The 25,654-nt window shown below is 36.8% G+C and overlaps 1 protein-coding gene across 3 annotated transcripts; it reads right to left on the bottom strand.

The window, feature by feature from the left end:
* Positions 1–447: 447 nt before the first annotated feature.
* Positions 448–24,745, bottom strand: SLC33A1 (solute carrier family 33 member 1). 3 transcript variants are annotated; one of them, XM_021702551.2, is made up of 7 exons: positions 23,560–24,745; positions 10,938–11,128; positions 7,646–7,830; positions 7,253–7,370; positions 4,720–4,935; positions 2,723–2,918; positions 1,362–1,379 (listed from the first exon to the last, which is right to left on the bottom strand). In XM_021702551.2, exons 1-6 carry the CDS (start codon positions 24,329–24,331, stop codon positions 2,751–2,753), a joined length of 1,650 nt encoding a protein of 549 aa, XP_021558226.1. In that variant the 5' UTR covers positions 24,332–24,745; the 3' UTR covers positions 1,362–1,379; positions 2,723–2,750. The 3 variants fall into 3 exon arrangements, with proteins under 3 accessions (XP_021558225.1, XP_044771044.1, XP_021558226.1); XM_021702550.2 differs by having other exon boundaries at positions 448–2,918; XM_044915109.1 differs by lacking the exons at positions 7,253–7,370; positions 10,938–11,128 and having other exon boundaries at positions 448–2,918.
* Positions 24,746–25,654: the final 909 nt, after the last annotated feature.

The following is a 25,654-nucleotide window of genomic DNA, read 5'->3' as shown; positions in this document are numbered from 1 at the left end:
CTAAGATATTTCTTTTTTGGGACAGAACTCACCCTTATAACTCTCCCCTACCAGTAATGTCTTACCTGCTCTAATCCGTTCAAGGTTCAAGTTCACCACTACAAATGCAGACATTTTCCAGTTTTCATCATAAGATTTTTCTTTTAACATTGTTTTTAGGATGCTTTAAACAATTAGTTTCACAATTATTATTTCAAAGTTATGTTTACAATTCAGAGCCCACATTCAATAAGGTCATGGCTTTTACACTTTTTTGGATCACAGACCATTTACGATTTTAACAAGAGCTCTCTCCAGAAAGACAAATAATTACATGTCCAGTTTTGCTAGCAATTCAGGGGTTTCAAGGCCCCACTGACACCTGTTTAGGATAAAAATCCTTGTAATAAAGAGATGAAATCAAACAGTAGATTTGTATCTCAAAGTTTTAATATTAAAAAAAAATAGAGGAATCTATTTTAGGTATTGAACAAATTTTTTTTATGATTGATCAGGCAAAATTAAAATATTTACAAAGGAAGGAATTTTTGGTTTTAGTCTTAGCTAATCTTTTGTAAGATTGTAAGATTTATAAGAATATTAGCTAGTAAATGTATAATACATTAACTGGAGGAGTTAACGTTCATACTTGAGGGCAGAGTTTATCAGGATCTATCAGTAAAGAAAAACATATGCAAAAAAGGTAGTATTTTCTAGTACTACTGATATACCATGAACAGATCCTCAGATTCAGGTAGATCATTTGTAAGATGCCATCAGTAATCAATGTATGCAATATAGTTGCACATAGCTATTAAGAAGTCATTTTTGGTATGTGTTACAAGCGTGTACCCAAATAACCAAAGGACTAGAATTCAAAATGAACTAAATGTTCATTTCAAGAGCAAATGCAATTAATAATGGCTTTTACCTTATAGTTAAAGGCTTACAATATATTTTAATACTTCAAGTCATTAAAGATTTGTTGACTTCAAAGTATATTTGAAAGTATGTAAATTTTTAATATGAATGGGTAAGAAACAAAAGGTAATTATGGCAATGTCACCTTCTTAATCCAAAATTTAAAAAGCAAAATACATTTCACATATGAGAGTAAGTGGGTTTTTTTCTTTATTCAAGTAAACATTTTGATTATAATACATGATAATGGACAACCCATGTGACAAAGTATGGGAGACTATGGTTTGGTGTAGCTTCCTTGTTTCTAGGATGATTTTCCAGGTGATTCTTCAGAATCTGACATCGATGCCCAACACAGGCTTTCCAATGGCAATGCATGAGTTCTAGAGAACTGCCTCTATCTTCAGATGCTGAGTGCCATTTTCTCCCACCCATTTTATCCTCCATTACTTATATAAAACCCCACTCTAAAATTCCACCTATGTTATAAAATTAACAAAATCAAAAATTAGTATATGTTTTCCCACAGGATAAAAATAAGTCAGACTCAACTTAATCTTTCTTTTTCTATAACTTTGGAATGACTTACATAATCCCTAAAGAGTCAGAGTAATACACAACACAAAATATGCAAAGAACCTTATTACTGGGTGTACATAATATGTTGGGAATTGCTAATGTATTCAAAAGTTTAATTTTCCTGGGATATCAATCCTCTACCAGACATTACAGTTTACAAACAGAACGTTATGTTTTAATAAGTGGGATTTCATATAAAGTAACTGTGAGATCTTTTCTCACTAGTAAAGTGCTTAATTAAGAAACATTCTTCCACAACATAATTTAACTTGTCAAAGGCACAAAATGTCTTTGTCTCTCTCTCTAAGCATTAGTCTTTAAAATTATGGTATTAATCATTTAGATTTTATTTAATCGAAAAGCTTTACTGTTTTTTTCTCTCAGTAATAAAAAAAACTGCTTGAAGAAAAACATTTTTTATTTTCAAAACTTTGCCATGAACATACACACAACACTAAATTAGATCCCTTCATGAGCTGTCTGTATGCCATGAAGCACTTATGACAAAAACACATGTAAGTTTTAGGGTAAAAGTTAACAAGGAATCAGAATATCTTCCAAAAAAGGGGGACAGGGGAATCATTAAACTAAAAATCATAGCTTTCATTTTATAAAAAAATAGTTTGAATAATCTTCTTAAAAATCTTTAATGCTTACAAAAGCAGGAAATACATTTAAAATAGTCTTCTTAACACAGATTCATTAGTACAATGTGGTTATGGTCAGAAAAATAACAACTAAAATGGCATTTCAGTAGTCTGCATTCTCTTCTCAGCAAATTCCACATAGAATTTAACCAATTTGCAATTCAAAATAAGATTTAACTGCCAACAAGGCCAGACTAGTTGTAATTAGCACCTGAATATCAAGCTCTGTTCCACTTAATATATTGTACTAAAATTTTAAATACAGCTCAGTGATAGGTACTGATAACAATACTTGACTGCATGGTTACCGCCCATGACTACTGCACTGCAGGTTAAAACATACTTTGGTCAGTAAATTAAAAAGATATAAATCAAATAACAAGGCCAGAAAACTTGTTTTAAGAACCAATTTCCTGAACTTAAGTAAACTTCAAATACACTGACAAGGCAAGGAAAATATAATCAACTATACAGAGAGTCTCTATTTTTTAATCATTTGGCATTTTATATTAGTAACTTCCTTGTTTAAAATATTATTTTATACTCCCGTGCACTGATTATCATAGCTGTCTGAATTAAAATGAAACTACAGTTACCTTCCTAGAATGTCCAGTAGTGAATGCATTAGTTGCTTCTTTTGCACTTCCATGAAGATGGTCCTTCATCCTGTAATTTTTTCAATTTTGGACCAAGAAAGAACCACCAACCAAATCCAATAAAAACACAAATGATGGATTCTACATAATAACCATCCAGCGCCGTAACACATGAGCCACCAAGCTTTTTGCAAAGCTGTAAAAGTAAAATTATAATAAATATTTCACAATTTCAAAACGGAAGTATTCAGCAATTTAGACGTTTTTACTTTGTAATTTAAGGGATTAATAAAAAAATATTTTTGGAAGGTATTTTTATTATTATTATTATTATTTTTTTTTTTTTTTAAGTAATCCAGCATGGGTCTTGAACTCACAACCCAGAGACCAAGAGATCAAGCGTCATAGGGTCTAATGACTGAACCAACCAGGCTCCCTTCAAAATGTATTTTTGTTAAATCATTTCATCATTTTGTTCATTTCCAATGGTGAATATGCTAATATGTCTTAATCTCTCTAATGCTACTAACAGGATTAAAAATATTTTTCAGCTCTTGCTGTAAACAATACTCATTTTCCATTTTGAATATATAGCTTTTAGGGGCGCCTGGGTGGCTCAGTCGTTGAGCATCTGCCTTCAGCTCAGGTCATGATCCCAGGGTCCTGGGATCAAGCCCCCGCATCGGGCGGGCGCCCTGCTCCGCGGGAAGCCTGCTTCTCCCCCTCCCACTCCCCGTGCTCGTGTTCCCTCTCTCGCTGTGTCTCTCTCTGTCAAATAAATAAATAAAATCTTCAAAAAAAAAAAAAGAAGATATAGCTTTTCATATTTGGGAAATGTGTAGAAATTTCCAATGAATCTACTCTAGAAGTGGGCTAATGTTAATTTGAAATAATTTAACAATAGACTGCTAACCATTCAGGTTTAGCTACAATTGTTACATAGTCAATGGAACTTCCCTTTTTTATCATTATAAAACTTAGCTGTTAATTATGCACTTATTAAGTGCGTACTGTATAGGATCCTCAAGGTAAAGGGGAGAGAGACTGCTCTTTCCTTGCTGAGAAGCATCTTCAAGTGAGCTACTCTTACTGATTTAAGTGTTATAACCCTCAGTTCTGATAGGAAAAAAAAAACCAAACAGAGATTTCTACACTAGAAACTATAGGGGGCACCTGGGTGGCTCAGTTGGTTAAGCGTCTGCCTTCGGCTCAGGTCATGATCCCAGGGTTCTGGGATGGAGCCCCGCAATGGGCTCCCTGCTCAGTGGGAAGCCTGCTTCTCCCTCTCCTGCTCCCCCTGCTTGTGCTCTCTCTCTGTCAAATAAATAAAATCTTAAAAAAAAGAAGAAGAAACTATGGGCAGATATGATTTTTTAAAAAGATACAGTACTTCTAGAGGCAAAATAAGAAAATTAATCTTTCTTTTTTTTTAAGATTTTATTTTTTTAAGTAATTTCCACACCCATTGTGGGTCTCAAACATACAACCCCAAGATCGAGAGTGGCATGCTCCACAGACTGAGCCAGCCAGGTTCCCCTGAAAATTAGTATCTTTTTTTCTTTTTTAAGATTTTATTTATTTATTTGTCAGAGAAAGAGAGAGAGAGCAGGAGCAGGGGCAGCGGCAGGCAGAGGGAGAAACAGGCCCCCGCTAAGCAAGGAGCCTGATGTGGGACTCGATCCCAGGGCCCTGGGAACATGCCCTGAGCTGAAGGCAGATGCTTAACCAACTGAGCCACCCAGACATCCCTGAAAATTGATATCTTAATACTAGCTTAACGTTATCTAAAATTACAACCTACTGGGGTGCCTGGGTGGCTCAGTTGGTTGGGCGTCTGCCTTCGGCTGGGGTCATGATCCCGGGATCGCGCCCTGCATTGGGCTCCCTGCTCTGCTTCTCCCTCTGCCCCTCACCCTGCTCGTGCTCTCTCTCTCCCAAATAAATAGGTGGAATCTTTAAAAAATCATAAAAAATAAATCAAATTACAACATACTTACCTCAACAGCATCAGGTGTTCGACAATTCTGGTTTGATGCTCCTACACACTCTTTCACTGTGAGGGGATCTACTAGCCAAAGAGCTACTGTAGAAGGCCAGTTTCCTCCCAGATTGGACACAGTATTTAAAAGGGTCATATATGTTCCTCCAATAAGAGGATCACTAACCTTTGCATTGAAAGCCATTATGGAAACATACATGCTGTACAATGTAACCTAAAAGGAAAATATAAAACACCTTTACCATAATTAGACCTTATAAAAAAGAGTCTGACTTAAAAAACCAAAATCATAAATCTGAAAATTAATTTTCATGACCCTTATTAAACTCAAGTCAACAAAGATATATTGAGCACCTACTATAGGCCAGGACAGATCATGGCAATAAAAAGATGAATAAGACATAGTCTCGGGGCGCTTGGGTGGCTCAATTGTTAAACGTCTACCTTCGGCTCAGGTCATGATCCCAGGGTCCTGGGATCGAGCCCCGCATGGGGCTCCCAGCTCAGCGGGAAGCCTGCTTCTCCCTCTCCCACTCCCCCTGCTTGTGTTCCCTCTCTCGCTGCGTCTCTCTCTCTGTCAAATAAATAAATAAAATCTTTTAAAAAAAAAAAAAAGACACATTCTCTATGTACCCTTGAAGAACTTATTCTAGGCTGGGAAAATAAGGAATAAATAATTACGATGAAATGCAGTAAGTATTGAAAGTAGAAGTACACACATTATGCCACTGGAATCTAAATAAATGAGAGATTAATTCTACAGTAAGTAGTCAAAGAAAGCTCAATAGAGAAAATGACAAACAGGGTGGCACTGAAGGATGCATACAGCAATTAGCAAAACCCCATATTTGTATTGTCCCTAAATACATCCTGTGTGTATATATATTTGTGAATGAATATGTAAGTATATGTATTTTTTCTTTTACATATACAGAAAAATGATAACATTTCAAAATTTATGAGACAAACTACACAGAAAAATCTCCTTAAGAGGCAAGAATTAACTCTCCATTTAGAAACATGGAAACAAACCATGTTTCCAAAATCGCTTTCCTTTGAATACTGTTCCATGGGGCGTTCATAGAAAAAGGTATTCCAGAGTCAAAAAAGACTGAGAAACACTAAGTTACACAAAATAATAAACAGGTCCCTTTCACTGTAGGCCTCTGAAAGCCTTTAGGATATTAACTCCTTAAGGACAGGGATTTTGGCATGATTTATTTAGTTCTATTTTAGCGCTTAGAATGGTTTCTGGCATGGAACAGGTGTCCAATTAGTATTTGTTGATGACTAAGATGCTACATAAAGAAGGGTTATGTTAGGTATCATTTCTCAAATTTACTTGGCCTTGTACAGTTTTTCCCAGAAAACATCTGGCTGTCTGAGCATCAACAGCTACACTTTAGAAAATTTTCTAATCAATTCCAAAGCCAAACAAACGATTTTTGGACTACTACACTGTAGTTTTCTTTTACTTACACAGATAACGAAACATTTATTAAGTTAAAGCACTTCTTTAAATATAGTTAGTTGGACAGATCCATTATGGAGTTCTCCCAAATGATATAACTGTATGTAAAAAATTATTGAGATTACTTGGTAGCCACATTTTTAGGTTTCAGTTAAAAACAAGTGAGGAGTTTGTAATTATAAGTTTAAACTATGTTCCATAGAAAAATCCAAAGTGACACTTAGATACACATTTGTAATAACTGCACTCAAGTCCCAAAGTTTACTGCTGGGTGTCTACAAGTTTACTTGAAATCACTTGCCCCCAGAACACAACCCCATTCTGCAACAGCAGCTTAGGTGAGGGATTACAAACATAGCTAATAAAGAAAGAGAAAGCAGATTAACACACAATTTTCAAAATCACAAAGAGTAAGTCTTAACTTTCAGTACAGAATTGAAACCAAAAACCTGGGATCTGTCGCCCAGTAGCCACCATTATTTTTCTTTCTTTTTTTTTTTTTTAAAGATTTTATTTACTTGACAGAGAGAGAGACACAGAGAGAGAGGGAACACAAGCAGGGGGAGTGGGAGAGGGAGAAGCAGGCTTTCTGCTGAGCAGAGAGCCCGATGTGGGGCTCGATCCTGGGACCCTGGGATCCTGACCTGAGCCGAAGGCAGACGCTTAAACAACTGGGCCACCCAGGTGCCCGCCATCATTATTTTTCAAGACTTTCAGAAAGAAAACGCATCTGGAATAGAAGATATAAAGAACCCAAGTCTAGGGATGGACTGAGGAATACTTAGGAAGGGTAGAATTACTAGCTTTGGAATTAATTCTGTATATAACAAATACTGGTTGAATGAACAAAATAAATGAAATGAAGAAACTCTCTACGAATAGAGCTCAATAAATCAAAAGCCACAATGTTTAAAGTTCATTGTCAAATAATTTCTTCAGTGTCAGACTCATGTTTAAGTCTTAAAATTTATTATCATTATTTCAAGGCAACTGTAGAAAAATGTCTTCTTTATTTTCCAAAAATAAAAGTTTACTTCTGAGAAAACCACAGCAAGCTTACCTGATGTAACGCATAACTCAGCAGCACTATAATATAGTAATATATAGGGAATCCTCCTTGATGTTCTACTTTGGGAGTCCACCAAACTAGTAGAGCATATTCTAATCCAAGCAATAATCTATAGAAAAAGAAAGAAACATGGAGTTGACGTCCATTTTAGGTTAAAAAATAACAACAAAAACAGAAATCTGTATGCCTACTATGTGAAAGTAGCCTGTTATTTAAAACCTGTTAGGAGGTTAAAAAGAGATAAAAGTGCATATAAATGATGCTGAAGCTAAAGATGCTTTTCAAGTCTTTTTCCATATATACTTTACATACAGTTATTAGTGATACTGATGAATGTTCCTCATTTAACCTTTCTTATTTAGTAAGGTTTTATTTCATTTTTACCTGTAGGGCATGGCTTTGTAAAATATGTTTAGTGGCTGGGGACCTGCAGTGTATTTGCTGATAATCAGAGGCAATATTATCTGCAAAGGAACCATTGGAACTGCCAATAAGGCTAAATGTTCTTTGGGTACTCCCTCTTCTACCAATTTCAGTCCTGTTACTGCATCTGCTGCTGAAAAACCAATCTGCAATATAAAAAAAAAACAAAACAAAACTTTAATTTGTGATTTACAAAATATTTTCCTCAAGCATATGTAAGTTCTCCAAGAACCTCAATCTCATTATTGATTTACGGTAGTTACAAGTAAATTATTTACTCTACCTAGTACAACAATCAAGTTACAGAAGGCATACTTTGTCCTATGGTCTACTGACAATACTCAGTGAAAACAACTGATGCGGGGCTCTATCCTAGGACCCTGGGATCATGACCTGAGCTGAAGGCAGATGCTTAACGACTGAGCCACCCAGGCGCCCCTATTACCATAGAAAAATTAAAGGCCAATGATATTTTACTTAAATCCACAGAAGAATTTCACTATTTCACCCATTCTCTTTGTAAAACTTAAATATACAAACTTACTTCAACATTTACTTGATCTTAAAAGTGCCATAGTAGGAGATATTTGTAGACACAAAACAGCCAGGATATATAAAAATTCTACAAATTAAAAAAAAAGGCAGCTCTGCATATTTAAACGGCCAAAAACCATAAGAAAAGATGCTCAACCACTTTAATCATCACGGACATGCAAATTATAACCACAATGAGATGCCACTACACACCCACCAGAAAGGCTAAATTTGAAAGGACAATATATGTCTTTCAAGGCTGTGAAGCAATTGGAACTCTCTTACACTGTCGGCAGTAGGGAAAAGGGAAACAACCATTTTTGAAAAACTGTGTGGCAGTATCTAATAAAACATTTCTTATGACCCGCAATTCTCTTCCCATCAGAAATGTGCATTCATGTTCACCAAAAGTAATGTACATGAATATTCATAGAAGTACTATTCATAATAGTCCAAAAGTAGAAATAACTAAACATTTGTTGATAGAATGGATAAATTATAGCATATGTATATACAGTGGAATATTATAAGCAATGAGATGAACAAACTATTGCTGTAAGTAACAATATGGATAAATTATACAAATATAATATTAAGTGAAAGAATACAAGAGCCAGACATAAAAATGCATACTGGATATTCCATTTATTACAAAACTCAAAAGTAAAGGGGCGCCTGGGTGGCTCAGATGGTTAAGCGTCTGCCTTTGGCTCGGGTCATGATCCCAGGGTCCTGGGATGGAGCCCCACATCGGGCTCCTGGCTCGGCGGGGAGCCTGCTTCTTCCTCTCTCTCTCTGCCACTCTCCCGGCTCATGCTCTCTCTCTCTCTCTATCTCTGTGTCTCAAATGAATAAATAAAATCTTAAAAAAAAAAAACAGTAGAGAAAACTAATCTATGACATTAAAAGTTAGGAGAGATGTTACTTTTGGCAAGATTTACTTTAAAAGGGGAACACAAGATTCTAGATTCTGTAACTGAAGCACCTCCTTATACATTGCTATCAACAGTATAATTGTAATCTTTTAAAAAGCAGTTTGGCAATCATATTCACTGACCCACTAATTGCCTACTTAAGAATCTATTGAAAGGAAATACACAAAAATATTCACTAGTGCAGTTTTATAATTAAAAAACATAAGCAAATATACAATAGAAAAATGAGTAAATTATAGCAAATCTATACACTGACAATTACATAGCTATTAAAGTATCTTTTCTTTTTTAAGTAGGCTCCTCTCCCAGTGTGGAGCCCAATGTGGGACTTGAACTCACGACCCTGAGATGGAGACCTGAGGTGAAATCAAGAGTTGGGCACTTAACTGACTGAGCCACCCAGGCGCCCCTAAAAAGTATGTTTCCAGAAATTATTTAATGATAAGGAATATGGAGTAATAAGACAAAAATGAGATTAAATTATATATGGTATGATTCAATTCCACTTTTATTTACATGCATATCTGTATGTAAATATATAGTATTAATATTAATTTGTTGACTATAACTTATTAATTATATTTATATATATAAAGTGTGTATACACACACTCACACACACGTAACAGGCACACACAAAGGGGAAAAAGAAGGCTGGAAGGAAATATACCAAAAGTGTTACCAATGATTACCTCTAAATGATGTAATTAGAGAATATTACTCTCTTCCTTGAACCTTTCATTATTTCCTAAAGTTGAATCTTAAGTTTCTTAAGTTTAACCTTCCCAATGTTTCCTTAAAATGTAACCCTATCATTAGAGAGGAAAAAAATTCACTATTTCAAAAACAATGAGGCTCGTAAAAAAAACAAAAAAACAATGAGGCTATAATTTTTACCAATTTTTACTTCAGGGTAAAGACAGCTGTAGAGTATTTATAAAGATAGCTTTAGAGCTATAATATGAAACTCCTATAACGGATTTTAGATTTTTTTAAAAAGATTTTATTTATTTATTTGACAGAGAGAGAGATCACAAGTAGGCAGAAAGGCAGAGGGAGAGGGAGGAGCAGGCTCCCTGCTGGGATCATGACCTGAGCTGAAGGCAGACACTTAACCCACTGAGCCACCCAGGTGCCCCCAGATTTTAGATTTTAGGAATACTAATTCCAACACTAGCAATCTCTTTCTATACTGAAATAAACTTACCTTTCCTCTAGCATAGTATCTTTGAAATGTTTTTGTACTATAGAATTAGGACTTTTTTTTTTAAACTAGGACATCTTAATACAGAAAACATAAAGAATAAAAGTTACCAAAATCCCCATTTATTTATGGTATATTTCCTTCCAACATTAAAAAAAAAATAAGTCAACTGACTTTTAAATAGACTTCTAAAACTTAAATATTTCCATATGTCTGTAAATCACTTTCTAAGTAAATAATTATGATACCTCTGACATTAAATGTACACTCATTATAACAGTACAGAGCTGTTTTTTTCAAGGCATTCATTTCCATCCCAAGCATTAATATCATTAAGTAAAATTTCACATTTATTAGAAGTACTTCAAATTTGCTTAATTCTTTTCAAGATTCCAAGACATTTCGGTTACTTTGAAATTATCACACCTTTTAAAACAAATTTAATAAACAGAAAATACTGTTTTTTATTGTTACATTCTAATAGTAGTGGAAAGGGACTTATGATATGAAAAGGCAATGGAAGTATTCCATGATATTGGTAATTATAACAGGGTGGTACATTTGTTTTATAAATATCTTACCTTTGCAGTTAGAATCAGAAGGCAAAATGTCAGAACTGCTGGCATTTTTATAATTGCAAAAAGCAACTTGTAAGTATCTGTGATCCCTTGGGTTTCTTCTTTTCCTACTGATACTTCTTTGTTTTCTTTTTTCAGAAGGGCAACTAGAGTTGTTGTTATCAAAAATACAGTTCCCCAGAAAAAAAGGAAATCTGAAATTAAAAATGTTAACATCTATAACTAACTTTTGAAATGACATATCTGCATGGATACTTAATTTTGTATACAACTTTTCTTCCACTAAATCTGTTAAAAGATCAACACTTAGGTGCCTATCATGTTCAAGGCAACATACCAAGCATACTAGATGAACAAGACAGTCCTGCCTCTGTTGAACATATATTACATAGACCAAAATAGACAAGGATATTTAACAAGGAAAAAGAAAAGGAATACAGACATTTGTGGGCTGAATGAAACAAGTCTGTTGTGTCATTTTCTTCAAGGAAAGTGCTAAGGGTGACTGATGACTTTCATATCCCATAAGATCTATCAGTCATACTTTTTTTTTTTAAGTTAGTTTGTTTATTTATTTACTTAAGTAATCTCCACACCCAATGTAGGACTCAAACTCACAACCCTTAGATCAGGAGTCACATGCTCTTCTCCATCAGTCATACTTCTTAAGCGCATAAGCTATTTCAGTTCTTTATTAAATTATCACTTAGACAACAAACAGATGCTCATTTATATTAGATCTTCCAACTTTTTATTTTTAAGCTTTTTAATGTTTTTAATCTGTTTAGAATAGCCTTCAATAGTGTGACACAGAAGGAATTTCCTCATACTTGTACATGCACAATGGGGACACACGAAGAGTACTGTTTGGGTTGTTTCAGTGAAAGAGAGCTTGGACATTAGCCTTTTTTTTTTTGAACAAATTAAGCACAGGGAGTGAATAATGTTCTGAAAGATTCTGTGCAATAATTAAAAATAATAGTAATATTAGAGGCTCCACTTATTAGGTGTATATCATGTTCATAAGTGTGCTAAGCATTTTGCATATGCATATCTCCTTTACTACAACAATCCAATAGATTAGGTTAATAGTAAACCCCAATTTACAGATAAAGAAATAGGCTTAGGTTACATTGCCTGAAGCTATTCTAAGTCAATGGTAAAATTGTGATTTCACACCTTTATACAACTAATTTCAAAGCCTGTATCTCCTTAACCACCCTGAGAAATACATCTTAGTTTGCCACTACAAAGCTTATTGGATAACCCTGTCTTAGTTTCTTCACCTGTAAAATAAGAGGACTTGGCTAGAAAATCCCAGATGCTTGCTAGTTCTAACATTCTAGAATTGAATCTCACTTTCGATGGAGGTATATGGAATTATTTGTTTAGACCAATTTCACCCTACCTTTTTTTTTAAGATTTTATTTTTAAGTAATCTCTACACCCAACATGGGGCTTGAACTTACAACCCCAAGATCAAGAGTTGCGTGCTCTACCAAATGAACCAGCCAGATGCCCCTCATCTTACTGTTTTAATGCTTCTTTTTTTTGTGTTATCTCATTGGATTTTCATAGCAAACATGTGAAACAGGCAAAGCAGGTATTATTGCTATGAAAGTAGACATAAGGAAAAGAAGCTCAGAATATTTAAATCTTTGTCAAAGAACAAATAATTAAGAGGCAGAATTTGAACCTAACTCTTCTGAATTTGGGTTTCATATTCTTTCCGTTATTTCATACTGCCTATATAATGATTTTTTTAAGTTAATGTTGAAATAAGAATCTACTCGTATTGGCTAATTAGTCTTCACAAGCCTAACCAAAACCAAGTCTCTGCTATTCAAATTATGCAAATTAAAGAAGCTCAAAGTCTTTAAACACATATGGAAATTTGTATTCTGCAGTGATTTCTTTTCTCCACCATGAGAAATCCATAATTTTATTTTTATTTTTATATTAATTGTAGTTATGAAAAGAAAAACTCATATGAAACATTCTTTTTTTTTTTTTAAAGATTTTATTTATTTATTTGAGAGAGAGAAATGAGAGAGAGAGAACACATGAGAGGGGATAGGGTCAGAGGACGAAGCAGACTCCCTGCCGAGCAGGGAGCCCGATGCGGGACTCGATTCCAGGACTCCAGGATCATGACCTGAGCCGAAGGCAGTCGCTTAACCGACTGAGCCACCCAGGCGCCCCCATATGAAACATTCTTAAACACAAAGGTATCTGTTTCAAAAAATGCAGTAATATATACAAGTCTTATGCTTAAGGTTCATCAAAATAGGGGCTCCTAGGTGGCTCAGTCGTTAAGCGTCTGCCTTCGGCTCAGGTCATGATTCCAGGGTCCTGGGATCCAGCCCCTCATGGGGCTTCCCTGGTCAGCGGGAAGCCTGCTTCTCCCTCTCCAACTCCCCCTGCTTGTGTTCCTTCTCTCGCTTTGTCTCTCTGTCAAATAAATAAATAAAATCTTAAAAAAAAAAAAAAGGTTCATCAAAATAACAATTTCTACTTTATGTTAATGTAGTGTTTTGCAATCTGGTTCAAAAGGAATGAACAACAATTTAAGATTATTCTTTTAAATGAGGCTACTTTTCATTATTTTTGCATTATTAATTCTGTGAAGAGTACTGTTTGGGTTGTTTCAGTGAAGAGTACTGTTTGGGTTGTCACAGTGAAATGTGACAAATAATGACTTGTTTACAGTATTTCATTTACAATATTCTCATTCAGAAAATTTTTGTTCATCATTTGGTTTAAATTAGAGATGTAAGAAATCCTGAGGGGCACCTGGGTGGCTCAGTCAGTTAGGAGTCTGACTCCTGATCTCAACTCAGGTCTTGATCTCAGGGTCTTGAGTTTAAGCTCCAGCTTGGGCTCCACACTGGGCATAGAGCCTACTTAAAAAAAAAAAAAAGGAACTAAAGAAACCCTGAAAAAAAAAACTATGCTACTTTCACTGTCACTAGAAATTTCAATTAATGGTCTCTAATTAAACATTAAGTGAAAATTAAAGTTTTTTTATTTTAAGTTATATACTACTTCAGATCCAGTTCACTAAGTAAAACATCTTTAAGTTTGCTTAGTATATTTTCCCAATTTTCATGAACAAAATCTTCATCTAGAATCTAAACTCCAATACCAGGAGAAAAATGTAAGAACAAGTTAAACAGGTTTCAATACTGTTTGCAGATAAGATTATTTCTAATTTCTTTGTGCTCTTTGGATAAAGTTAACAGTACACATAAAAGAAGGAAGGAGTGACAATGCATCACTTCAGAGCCCTAATTCAAAGGCTTTCCCAATAGCCCACACAGAAAGAAGAATGAAGCTAATAACTCAGAAAAAGAGGCTTAGCCACTGCAGAAAATATATTAAGTTTTATGAACACAATTACCATAAACAGTAATAATCATTAGACTCTGGTTATTATTTATTAACACTGCTTTGATGCTAGAGAACATCCATAGTCTGATATACCAACCATTTTAAAGATATTGTTACCAAAAATGATCTAAGTATTTCACTACTAACATTTTGGTTAATTTTGATTTATGTGTTTCATCTGTAAAAGCAATATGATGTGTGTGTGTGTGTATATGTGTGTATATGTGTGTGTGTGTGTATACATATATATAGTTAAGATGTCAAAGCTGATGTGCAAGTTTCACAAACATGATTTTTAGTCAAAGACCATAGGTCAAACTAAATATTCATAAGTGGCTACTAGATCTTATCTAGTGCCCCCATGAATGCAAAATTTAAGAGCATGTGCCAATTCACCAGTAACCAAGAAGGATATAATAGCTAGCACCTGAGTGCCTATCATGCCAAAGCAAAACACAGGACAGTGCAATAAATTTCACTCTCCAAGACAAGTATTATTATTCCTACTTTACACACAGTAAAACAGTATTACACTTCAGAAAATGCCAGAGGTGGGTCTAAACTCGGATCTGATCCTAAAGCAATAATGTTTTCCATTTTACTACCAAGATGCTCAGATATACCTATCTACAGCAAGTAGGCTCTCTTTCCTATCAACCAGATATGCCTGAGAAGATACCCATTTTAGCTCCAACCACACAAAGTCTGGAACACAGATACTTCAGCATACTTGTACTCCCCTTCCCCACTTCCATCTCCCCATATGGTAGTATGGCAAAGGGTATGCAAACAAATAGGATAAATAAACATGGCACATCTTCTTAAAGAGTTCATTTTATTCAATAGTTTAGAGGGAAGCCTTTTTAATGAAAAAAAATATACATTACAGGGAAGGCAAAATTTCCAAGAATTTTTAAAGATAAAACATCAGACTTCAAAAAGCTTTCATGCTTTTAAGGCTTTGGACTAGGTCCTCAGACCCTTGGGACTAGGTGTAGGTTCACTCTCTGCCACCATCAGAAAAGACAGAAGATTTAAGAAGCACTGTCTGATATCCTTGGCTCAGAACAAATTCTCTCTCCCTGGCACTCTCACACTATGGAAATGAACTTTAGTTTTTCAGAAGTCAGAGACAGGGAAGCAAACTTCCAGTTTGTTCTAAATGTCAGGTCTTCCTTTCGCCATCTTGCTTTTGGCACAGCAATCTATTTCACAAGTTAGAGCATGAAGGGACTTTAGACACCCACCATCCAGTCTGAGACTCTCACTTTCACAGTGGAGGAAACTGAACTAGAAATAGTGTAACTGGCCCTGGGTCACTGGCTGACTCTTAAAAGAAACAGACTTTTCTGTGCCACAAATCTCTCTCTGAAGCATTTACTCAAAATATCCATGCTGTTGTACAGCCCTCACAGAAAATGCTATTTGACTATACAATATATATAGTCATATCTGATCTGGGGATTAGGATGTTAAAAGATAGCATATAATGCAAAAATCAAGTAAATACAAAGCAAATTTTGAAATCTTCCTAATCCCTTAGGAAGATAAAGCCATGTTTGCGATCACATACCTTTTCATTAACTCCAACAATGTTAGGTTTTCCTCTGGGGTGGAAGAGATTGTTTCTGCAATCAAGGATTGGATTAAGCAGCTATCTTACTATTAAGGACCATTTTGTCCCAAAATTTGGGCTCAAACTCAGTCCAAGATGCGACGTTGAGAAGCCAACAGATTTAATGCTCTCACCTCATGCTAACTCTGCGCCTCTATCACTGAATGGATGGAAGTAAATCACTCTTAATTTTTAAAAATATGTTCTGACAAGGCACAAAATCCTAAAATGGATTTTAATTAAAATATTAAACATATATATCTCTACTCTGATGCTATGATAGGTTCTTGCATTCAGCTTTTATATAACCTATATCCTGACACCACTAAATCATTTTTTGTAAGCTGAATTTAGACTTTTATCAAACAGCAGACAATGTACACTCCAAACTACCACATGAAGATGAAGAGTACATCAGAAGAGCTAACATGAAAAATAATGATAACATCAAATGCTGACAAGGATGCAGAGAAACTGGATCATTCATATATTTCTTTTTTTTTTTTTAAAGATTTTATTATTTATTTGAGACAGAGAGAATGAGAGACAGAGAGCATGAGAGGGAGGAGGGTCAGAGGGAGAAGCAGACTCCCTGCTGAGCAGGGAGCCCGATGCGGGACTCGATCCCGGGACTCCAGGATCATGACCTGAGCTGAAGGCAGTCGCTTAACCAACTGAGCCACCCAGGAGCCCCCATATATTTCTGATAGGAAGATAAAATGGTATATTCATTCCATTCTGGAAAAAAGTTTGGCAGTTCCTTTTTAAAATGGACTTACCAGAACCCAGCCTTTGCATAACTTGGGCATTCATCTCAAAGAAATGAAGACTTATTTTCACATAAAAATAGCCAAAACCTGGAAACTACTCAGATCCCCTTCAGTGGAAGAGTGGTGAAATAAACCATGGTATGTGTAAGAAATGGAATACTTCTCAGCAATAAAAAGCAAGAAATCATTGATAGATGCAACAAACCTGGATGAACCTCAAAGAAATTATGCTAACTGAAAAGAGCTAATCCCCAAAGGGTACATATGCATGATTTCATTCCTGTTAACATTTCTGAAATAACGTAATTATAAAGATGGTAAACAGACTAGTAGCTGCCAGGGGCTAGGGATGGAGAGGAGGAAATGGGTATAGCTATAAACAGGCAACAACAAAAAAAAGGAGTCTTGTGGTGATGGTACAGTTGAGTATCATCATTGTGGTGATGGTGATTATACAAGGCTACACATGTGATGAAATTACATACAGCTACTCACACGCACACACACACACAAACACAAATGAGTACATGTATAATTGGTGAAATCTGAATAACAGTATGAATTGTACCAATGTCAATTTCTTGGTTTTGAGATTGAACTATACTTATGTAAGAGGTTAACAGTGGAGGAGCCTGGGGAAGGGTGCATGGGATTTCACTAAACATTTCTCTGCCCTACTGTGAATCTATAATTATTTTAAAATAAAAAGTTAAAAAAAATTAATGGGAAATTTAAAAATGCACAAGTTTTTTTTTTTTTTTTTTAGAACACAAAAATTCTAAAACGTGCTAGGAATAAGAAATGTAGGTCTCAAATGTAAGATAATATAAAGCAACCAAAAAAGATAGAAATCTTTAGGTCAGTTGAAATCACCCATTCTGTAGCTTTAATTGATCACCACTGGACTTCAGCCAGCAAGGACTGTGTTCAAAAGTGAGGGGAAAGAATGAAATTAAAAAAAGAAAAAAAATTCTTAGACAACACTAAACCAAGGAATAGAAATGGTGGAAGAGAACTAACATCTTGCTTTTTGAATGTGCACCCCATCCATAAAAAAGTTATAGCATGCACACTCATGTATAAATTATATACTTATGACCTCCTATACTAATACAGTATATACAATGTAAAATATAAACCCCAAATTAAAAAATATGAAGTAATTTTTTTAAAAGAATGAAATTAAAGAACACATATGGGGCACCCGGCTGGCTCAGTCAGTAGAGCATGTGACTCTTCACCTCAGGGTTGTGAGTTTGAGTCCTACACTGGGTGTAGAAATTACTTAAAAATATTATCTTTAAAAAAATATATAAAGAACATGTATAAAATACCAGATTTATCCAAGATTGTTTCTTTAAAAAATAGGTGAAATCAGAGGTTTTATATTCTTTATTTCTAATTTTCTAGGAACAGAACATCTCCTTTTATAAGGTAATTCTATTTCGCTTTCTCAAATTATAGTTTTCAGGAACACTATAAATCAAAGTAGGAGACTGCCTATAATTAGAGAGGTTCTATAATTCTATCATTGATAAATTTATAATAAAGGCTAATTCAATTGGCCTGTACATAAATTTTAATAAAAACAGAAGTGAAATTCCAAGTAAAACATATGCCAAATAAAATCAAATAATTTTTTGGTTTAGAGTATATTTTATAAGTTGACTTTTCCCAAAAAAAAGCAATCTCACAGTTGCTTACTGGGCAAAGAAAGCACTTAGTACCATTTCTCCTTTGCTTTGTTTTAAAAAGAAAAAAAGGATTTAAGACCTTCTTTTCTGGAGTGTAGGCTCCAGTTTTTAATATCTAATCCTTCCTGAATCTACTAGCCCCAGTATTCCTCCACTTATCTCACTTTACTACTAGGGTCCCAATATTTGAAAATAAGTTCAAATTTGCTCCATTTGTGTGTATGGAGATGTAAGATCCACCAGATTTATGAACCTGTCCCATTCAAGGTAAAAAGATAGCTAAATTCAAGGATTTTTATATCACATACTTTGTATGATATTTACCCAGAGATTCGCTTTTAAGGTAATGGATTAGTTTTTTTTTATTTTTATAAAGACTCCTAGGGGCACCTGGGTGCCTCAGTCGTTAAGTGTCTGCCTTCGGCTCAGGTCATGATCCCAGGGTCCTGGGATCGAGCCCCGCATCGGGCTCCCTGCTCAGCGGGGAGTCTGCTTCTCCCTCTCCCACTCCCCCTGCTTGTGTTCCCTCTCTGGCTATATCTCTCTCTGTCTGCATCGGGCTCCCTGCTCAGCAGGAGGCCTGCTTCTCCTTCTCCCACTCCCCTTGCTTGTGGTTCCCTCTCTTGCTGTGTCTCTGTCAAATAAATAAATAAAATCTTAAAAAAAAAAAAACTCTTAAAATTATTATACAGTAAAACTAATTTTTTTTTTGGTTTACAGTTCTGTGAACTTTAACACATGTATAAATTTCAAATCATCACCACCATAATCAAGATACAGAATGGTTCCATCACTCCCCAAAACTCCCTCATGCTATCATCCACTTAAACTCACCTTCCCCTCATCCAATCTCTAGCAATTTCCCATCTGTTATAATTTTACCTCTATAATTTTACCTTCTGAGAATGCAGGAGAATGTTTTAAGTCTAGATGTACATGCTAAAAAATGTATTACAGTCTATTTAAAAGTAACTGGTCTATCTAGAAATGGGTCAATTAGTCCTGGCCACATTCTAAATAGCATTTCTGGTCACGCAAAATATATTGAGTCCTGCTTCAGAAAGCACGACAAAGAAATTTGTCACGAAGTAAGAATTAATTGGTCCTGTTCTCTTCCTAGTTCTAAGAATATCTTACAAATACTGTTTTAACTGTATTCATTGCCAGTTTGATTAGCTTTTCTTTCACCATCAGTTTTTTTCAAAATACTTTTTTCTCATTGACTCTTATATGTTCATGCCTATCTATATGACAAACTAATTCTTAAGCTCTAATATGTTTAGCGCTCTTGTCCAGTATCAAATCTAACCTGCCCCAACCCAAATACCCTGGTCCTTATCCCAATCACTTCTTCTATTCATTATTGTTATCACTGCTTCTAGAGGAGTAGGCCTCAATTACCAGTTCACAGATTGGATCTAGACTAAAGACATATTTCATATGAGTCTAATAAATGTTTTTAAAATTATAAAATAAACAGAGAAGGAAGCTTTAGCTTCTCTTGAATACCGATAAGATTCAGCAATCCTAAGATCCCACTGCCACAAGACAACAATTTATTGAAAATTGAAGCTCCCCACCTTCAGATGGGCATGAGTTTTTCAGGTCACTACTGTCCCCTCCAAACCCTACAGTCCTGTACCAACTCACTTGATTCATTTACACTGTCCACCTACCCAGTCCATCACTTTGGTTTGCAAAGTACCATTATAAATTCCTTTGGAGCAGAGAATTCTCAAATTTTAACACCTATCACATGGCTAGCACCAAACAGGCACTGAGTGAATAAATGCCACAGGTCACTTAAAAAACAAAACAAAATTTTTTTTGTCATTTCTATGCCATTAGGCCTTCCAGAAGTGGGCTGATGTTTTTAGACATCAGCAGTTAGAGTGCTACTTTTCTCTGGTAGAAAAGCCCAATCAGCACAAATTATATTTAGGTTTCAAGGTTTTCCCTGAGGTTTTTCCTAGTTTCCTAGCAACTGTTAGAAAGATACCAGTGGGTCTTTTGTAAAATAAAGTGTGGATACTCTTTGCTTTATGCCATTTTAGCTTACAAGTTTTCTAAGAATGATCTACATTCAGATAGTGGGGGAAATCCTGTATCTCTACCTCCAACTAGGCAGCTGACCTCAGTTTCTTCATCTGTAAGAATGAACTGAGATGGTTGGGGCACTTGGGTGGCTCAGTTGGTTGGGTGTCCGACTCTTGATTTGGCTTGGGTTATGATCTTGGGGTCATCGGATCAAGCCCCATGATAGGCTTCACACTCAGTGGGGAATCTGCTTGAGATTCTCTCTCTCCCTCTCCCTCTGCCCCCCTCCCCCAGCCTGTGTGTGTGCACGCTCGCTCGCTCTCTCTAAATAAATAAATAAAATCTTTAAAAAAGAAAAGAATGAATTGAGATGGTAACTAGACTTACTGTGGTGACCACTTTGTATTGTACACAAAAACTGAATTATGTTGTACACCTGAAACTAATACTGTTATATACCAATTTTACCTCAATTAAAAAAAAATCAGCTCCCAAAAATACAAATCAGAATCTAAATTATAAAAAAAAAAGAAGGAATATATTATCTTTCCAAGTCATAAAACTATGTTCTAATATCTGTGTTCTTCTGGGTTACTTTCATCATCTCTTGCAGCTCAAAAGGTTGTCTCTTTTTGCTCCTAAAGATCCTTGAAAACCAAAGGGGGCAGGACAGAAAAAGCTCCCTTCTGAGTTCAGGACTGCCTTGGATCCCTGAAGCACCAAAAAGCCAATCTCAGCACAATCAAGGTTTTGTTTCTAAGGGATTTTTCCCATCTTATCCTTCATGTTCTAAATTTATTATTTAGATTACTGCTTTGTAAATGGCAAAAACTGTCTTTTCTCAATATATTCCATTTCTATTTATCTGTAACTCAAAACAAAGTGTTAATCAGAGAATATATTTTACAATTCTAAAATACATCATAATTCATATTTATAATTCATAATTAGGCTTTTAATTTTCTGATTTTCTAAACATCTGCCTCAGTGTTTTGGCTCTTCTTTTGTTACCTAAGTAATTTTATTTCATCATTCTTTCTGTGCTCTTAAAATTCCTAAAAACCGCTGTTTTCTTTCTTTCTTTCTTTTTTTTGTTATACTGCTACTAAGTTCCAGAAAGATCGAAGCTATAAATATGATATGTACAATCATAAAGAAGAGAATGAAAACTCTTCAACTCTTAACTTACTAAAATGTTTGAACTAAAAACTACACACAGAAAAAATTAAATACTAAGCTATTTTTACATTTCCTATAAACAAAGTTCAAATTCCACAGAACAAACAGCTATTCAAAATAACAAATCAGTGTAAATAAAAATCCAATGCGGCACAATTTTGATCTTCCCATTGGGGAACAGTTGTGGCTAAGAAAGGATATAATTAACATGGCTCCTGAATGCATAATGGCATTCTGTGGAATGTTTTATCAATCACTCCTGTACTTAGAGAAAGCTCTAATTTACCTAGTTAGTAATTTAGTTTCCACAACCTCTTAAATCTTGACATCTCTTCTGAGGCTTTCCCATGTTAAGTAATACACCATTTCATTAGTCCTTCCTGGTGACATGAACAGTTCCAGTACAAAATGAAAAAATGCGTAAAAAGCAATGAGGTGCTAATACGATGCATTCACAAAATATTTCTAGGCAGAGAATTATCCATAGAGCAGGAGTGGGACCCCAGAACACTTCAAGACCAATCTGTTTAAATGCAAAGCAGTATCTCTCAACCATTTTCGGCCCCAAACCAATTAAGGAAAAGTATAATTATCATTTCATCAGTAATAGTAGCTCACTAGCAGTTTGAGGAGGTAGAAAAGGGGATCTCTTACAGGGAGTAGGGGTACGGAGGAGGTAAGATTCAAGAGATGAGTAGTGCAGTTGTGAATCCCTCCGTCCTCCACACTCCCCAAATATTATTATATAATCCTTATACTTCCCTCACTACACAACTACCCCTGACATTTACTCTGTCTGGAATCCCCAAGCTAGTACTGGGAAGATGAGAGAAAGTTGAACTGCTTACATTTCAAGAGAATCACTTAAATTCATCATCATTATCAAAATGAAGATTCTACCATTTTCCTCATGTTGGTTATTCCTGATATTGTTAATTTTACTTCTGTTTCCTAATTGTTAGGAAAGCTTAAAAAAACAAAAATTCAGAAAACCTTCCAAGGACATGTATTTTACTTATTCAGAAAAAGGGGAAATTTTATAGAACTTACACAAAATTGCTTACCAGATAAACTTCAAACTCTTTCTCACAGCAATTCAAGAAAATCTTACTAATTGGGTCACAACTTTTCTTTCATCACTATTTCCCAAACCCGGTCCCCACATTACTGCTTCAGGCACTCTGAACACGGTAGGTACTGTCCTGTACCTTTTTGTACTTTGCAGCTTCAGTGCACTTTCACCTGGTGTTGTGCTTTCTGGAATTCCACTTACCCACTTCATGGAATTTTATAATTCAGCAAGGTCAAATGTTATCTGCAGTGTGAAGCCTGACTCTCACAAACTAACAACCCTGAGCTCCCCATAAATGTTCATTTCTCCCATTACTTGTGGGTTGGACTCTGCTTTATTCATAGGAGGCCCTTAGAACTCTGTCACTCGGCCAACTCATTAATGCTGAATAAATTAACCCTATTCTATTCACCAGAAGGCTAGGACTCTTGGTATTATCAGCAGAGGCAGAAATGAACCAGAAAGCATGGAACTAGAAATCTCAATCCAGTAAAAGGAAAATGTAAGCCACAGGATTCAGGTTGGATTCATTGCTTCACACTAGTCAGACTTTTAAAAAATGTGCATCTATGTATTAAGCAAATATCAACAGCTCCCTAGACTGAGAGTTTTGTTTGCCATTACACAACAATGTTATCCGATGAGCTGCCTCTCCCTGCTCATTGCAGGGTACTCATCAATTATGCGTGCTCTCCTGTACTCATTCTGGCTGAAGCTCATTTTAGCAGAAAACTTAACCTCGGATAATCTCCCTCAAAATAATTTCCAGCAAATTAAATTATGAGATTGCCTCCAACGTCACACACTCTGTCAAAAGGATTCATAAACGTAAAATAAACCTAACCGCATAATAGTTGAAATACACTACCTGAGAGAGTAACGATTCCCCTGGGTTGAGGCTGAAACCGCAAATATTTGTTACAAAAGTCCGCAGATTCAAGGGCCAAAAACAAAACATTGCCCAAAAAGTAGCCCGCTGTCTGGCCCACTGAATTGCAAGTAGAAGCATAACCCACGTTTTCCCGGGATAACATTGTTAACGCCCAACCATCCACAGCGATGTCCTGAGTGGCGGCCAGGAATTCAAACAAAAAGAATGTCACAGTGAGAGCAATCACATCGGGGGTTCTACCATCAGTGTTCCCGAGCAATCGGTCCACTTGAGTGGATAAATATATCATGAACAGTCCCAGTATATACTGTGTAGGGACAAGCCAAGATTTGCGACGACCAAAGTTCCTAAAGTAAACTGCATCAACCAACGGGGCCCAGAGCAATTTGAGACTGAAGGGCCAAAAGACGAAACTGAAGAAAGCTTGATCTGTATAGCTAACATTTTTGCTCTGCAAAATGAGTGGGATGCTTCCCGCCAGGCCCAGTGGAATGCCCTGAAGCACGTAAAGAAAAAGCAACAGCAGAATGCTGCTTAATTCGGCCCGGCAACTCCGTGGGGCTTTTGAGAAGTCACCAGTGCCGGTATCCCGCAGAGCTTCTTTGTCCCCTTCCCCGCCCACCAATTCCTGGTGACTGTCATCCCAGCCGCCTGGCGGCAGAGGACCGCTCTTCATATCCAGAGAGTGGTTGAAAGTCCCTGGTCGTCGTTGCCGACTGTTGTCCTTGTGGGAGATGGTGGGTGACATATCAGAGACGATGCAGAGCCCCGTCTGTGGAGTGCCGGGGCTGAGCGTCTTGGATCCGTCCAGTCCCAGGTCCAAGGCTATCGCTCTGGACCAGGGTCTCGATGGTTCAGGGAGGAGGAGGACAGGGCGAGGGGTGATAAGGGCACTTCTTACAGTGGCCCGGAGAGCTGAAGCCGGGAGTCAGTCCCCTGGCTGGAGGCCCAGGCGATGCCCAGATAGGCGCCTCTTGGAGCCGCGTCAAGGAGCCTGAAAGAGCCCCCCGGGCAGCCGCGCCGGGCTCGGGGCTGGAGGAGAGGGCCGTGGTGCTACGATGGAAACGGGCCCTTGGCTGCGGCGAGACCGAACGGCCAGTCTCCCGACCCACCTCCAGTTCTCACCGCCACCACTGCAGCAGACAGCACTTTCTCCACAGGACTCCAGAGAGACCAGATAACTTCCTGCCTCGCGCCTCAGGAAGTGGTCCTAGACTCAAATGAGTCCTGTCCCCGCCTCCAGAGCAAGCCAATCAGGGCATGCTTCCGAGGCCGAGTTCCGAAACAACGCTTGGTAGGAACCCGCTACTCCGGCGACCTGGACCTCATGGGAGGATTAAAGCGGAAGCACCGTACGGCCTGGGCGGGGCGCCGCGCGAGCTCCGGCTCTATGAGCGCATGCGGCCGTCTGGAAAGCGTGGGCCTCGGTGATTGGGCCCGCGCGGCCACGTGAGGGCTGGTTGAGGCAGGCCTGCGCAGGTGGTCGAGTCAGCACACCGTCGAGCTTCTGAAGGTGGGGGCTGCTGTGCTTAGCGCTGGTCGCTAGCCTGGGATAGGGCAATGCCCAAACTCGGGGCCAGGAATTGTGTGATGCCCCTGCTTGCGTGGGCCAGACAGAAACGGGGAGGAGAAGGGTTGAAGTTTACGCAATGTCTTTATCAGCAGGCAAGGGTGCCCCCAAAAGGGTAGGAAGAGACCTGGTTAAATGGAGAAATACGTGTCTCAACAGTGCCTGCTTTTTTATGGCATGATTGAAACTGCTCAGAGGTGCTAGATTTCTCTGTAGTCCGTTTTTTCCAGTGTGGTGGAAGAAATGTAGTGGAACTGGGATCTGGGTAACTAACTCGTTACATTGGGTCGATTGGAATCATAAGATTCCTTCCCTCCCTCTTACTGTTGATAAAAGGTCTTGTAAGAGCCAAATATTAAAGTTTTGTTTCATGCTAACTCGATATATATGCAGTTTTGAAATGATAAGAGAAAATAACCTTGGGGAACCAATAGCATTAATTGTATAGGAAATACCTATAAAGTTTTATATATAATGTTTATTTATATTACATACTATTTT

The sequence above is a fragment of the Neomonachus schauinslandi genome, chromosome 1, assembly GCF_002201575.2.
Source record: "Neomonachus schauinslandi chromosome 1, ASM220157v2, whole genome shotgun sequence".
Lineage (NCBI taxonomy): Eukaryota > Metazoa > Chordata > Mammalia > Carnivora > Phocidae > Neomonachus > Neomonachus schauinslandi.
The sequence above is the reverse complement of the archived record's forward strand: the minus strand, read 5'-3'. Positions and strand labels throughout refer to the sequence as shown.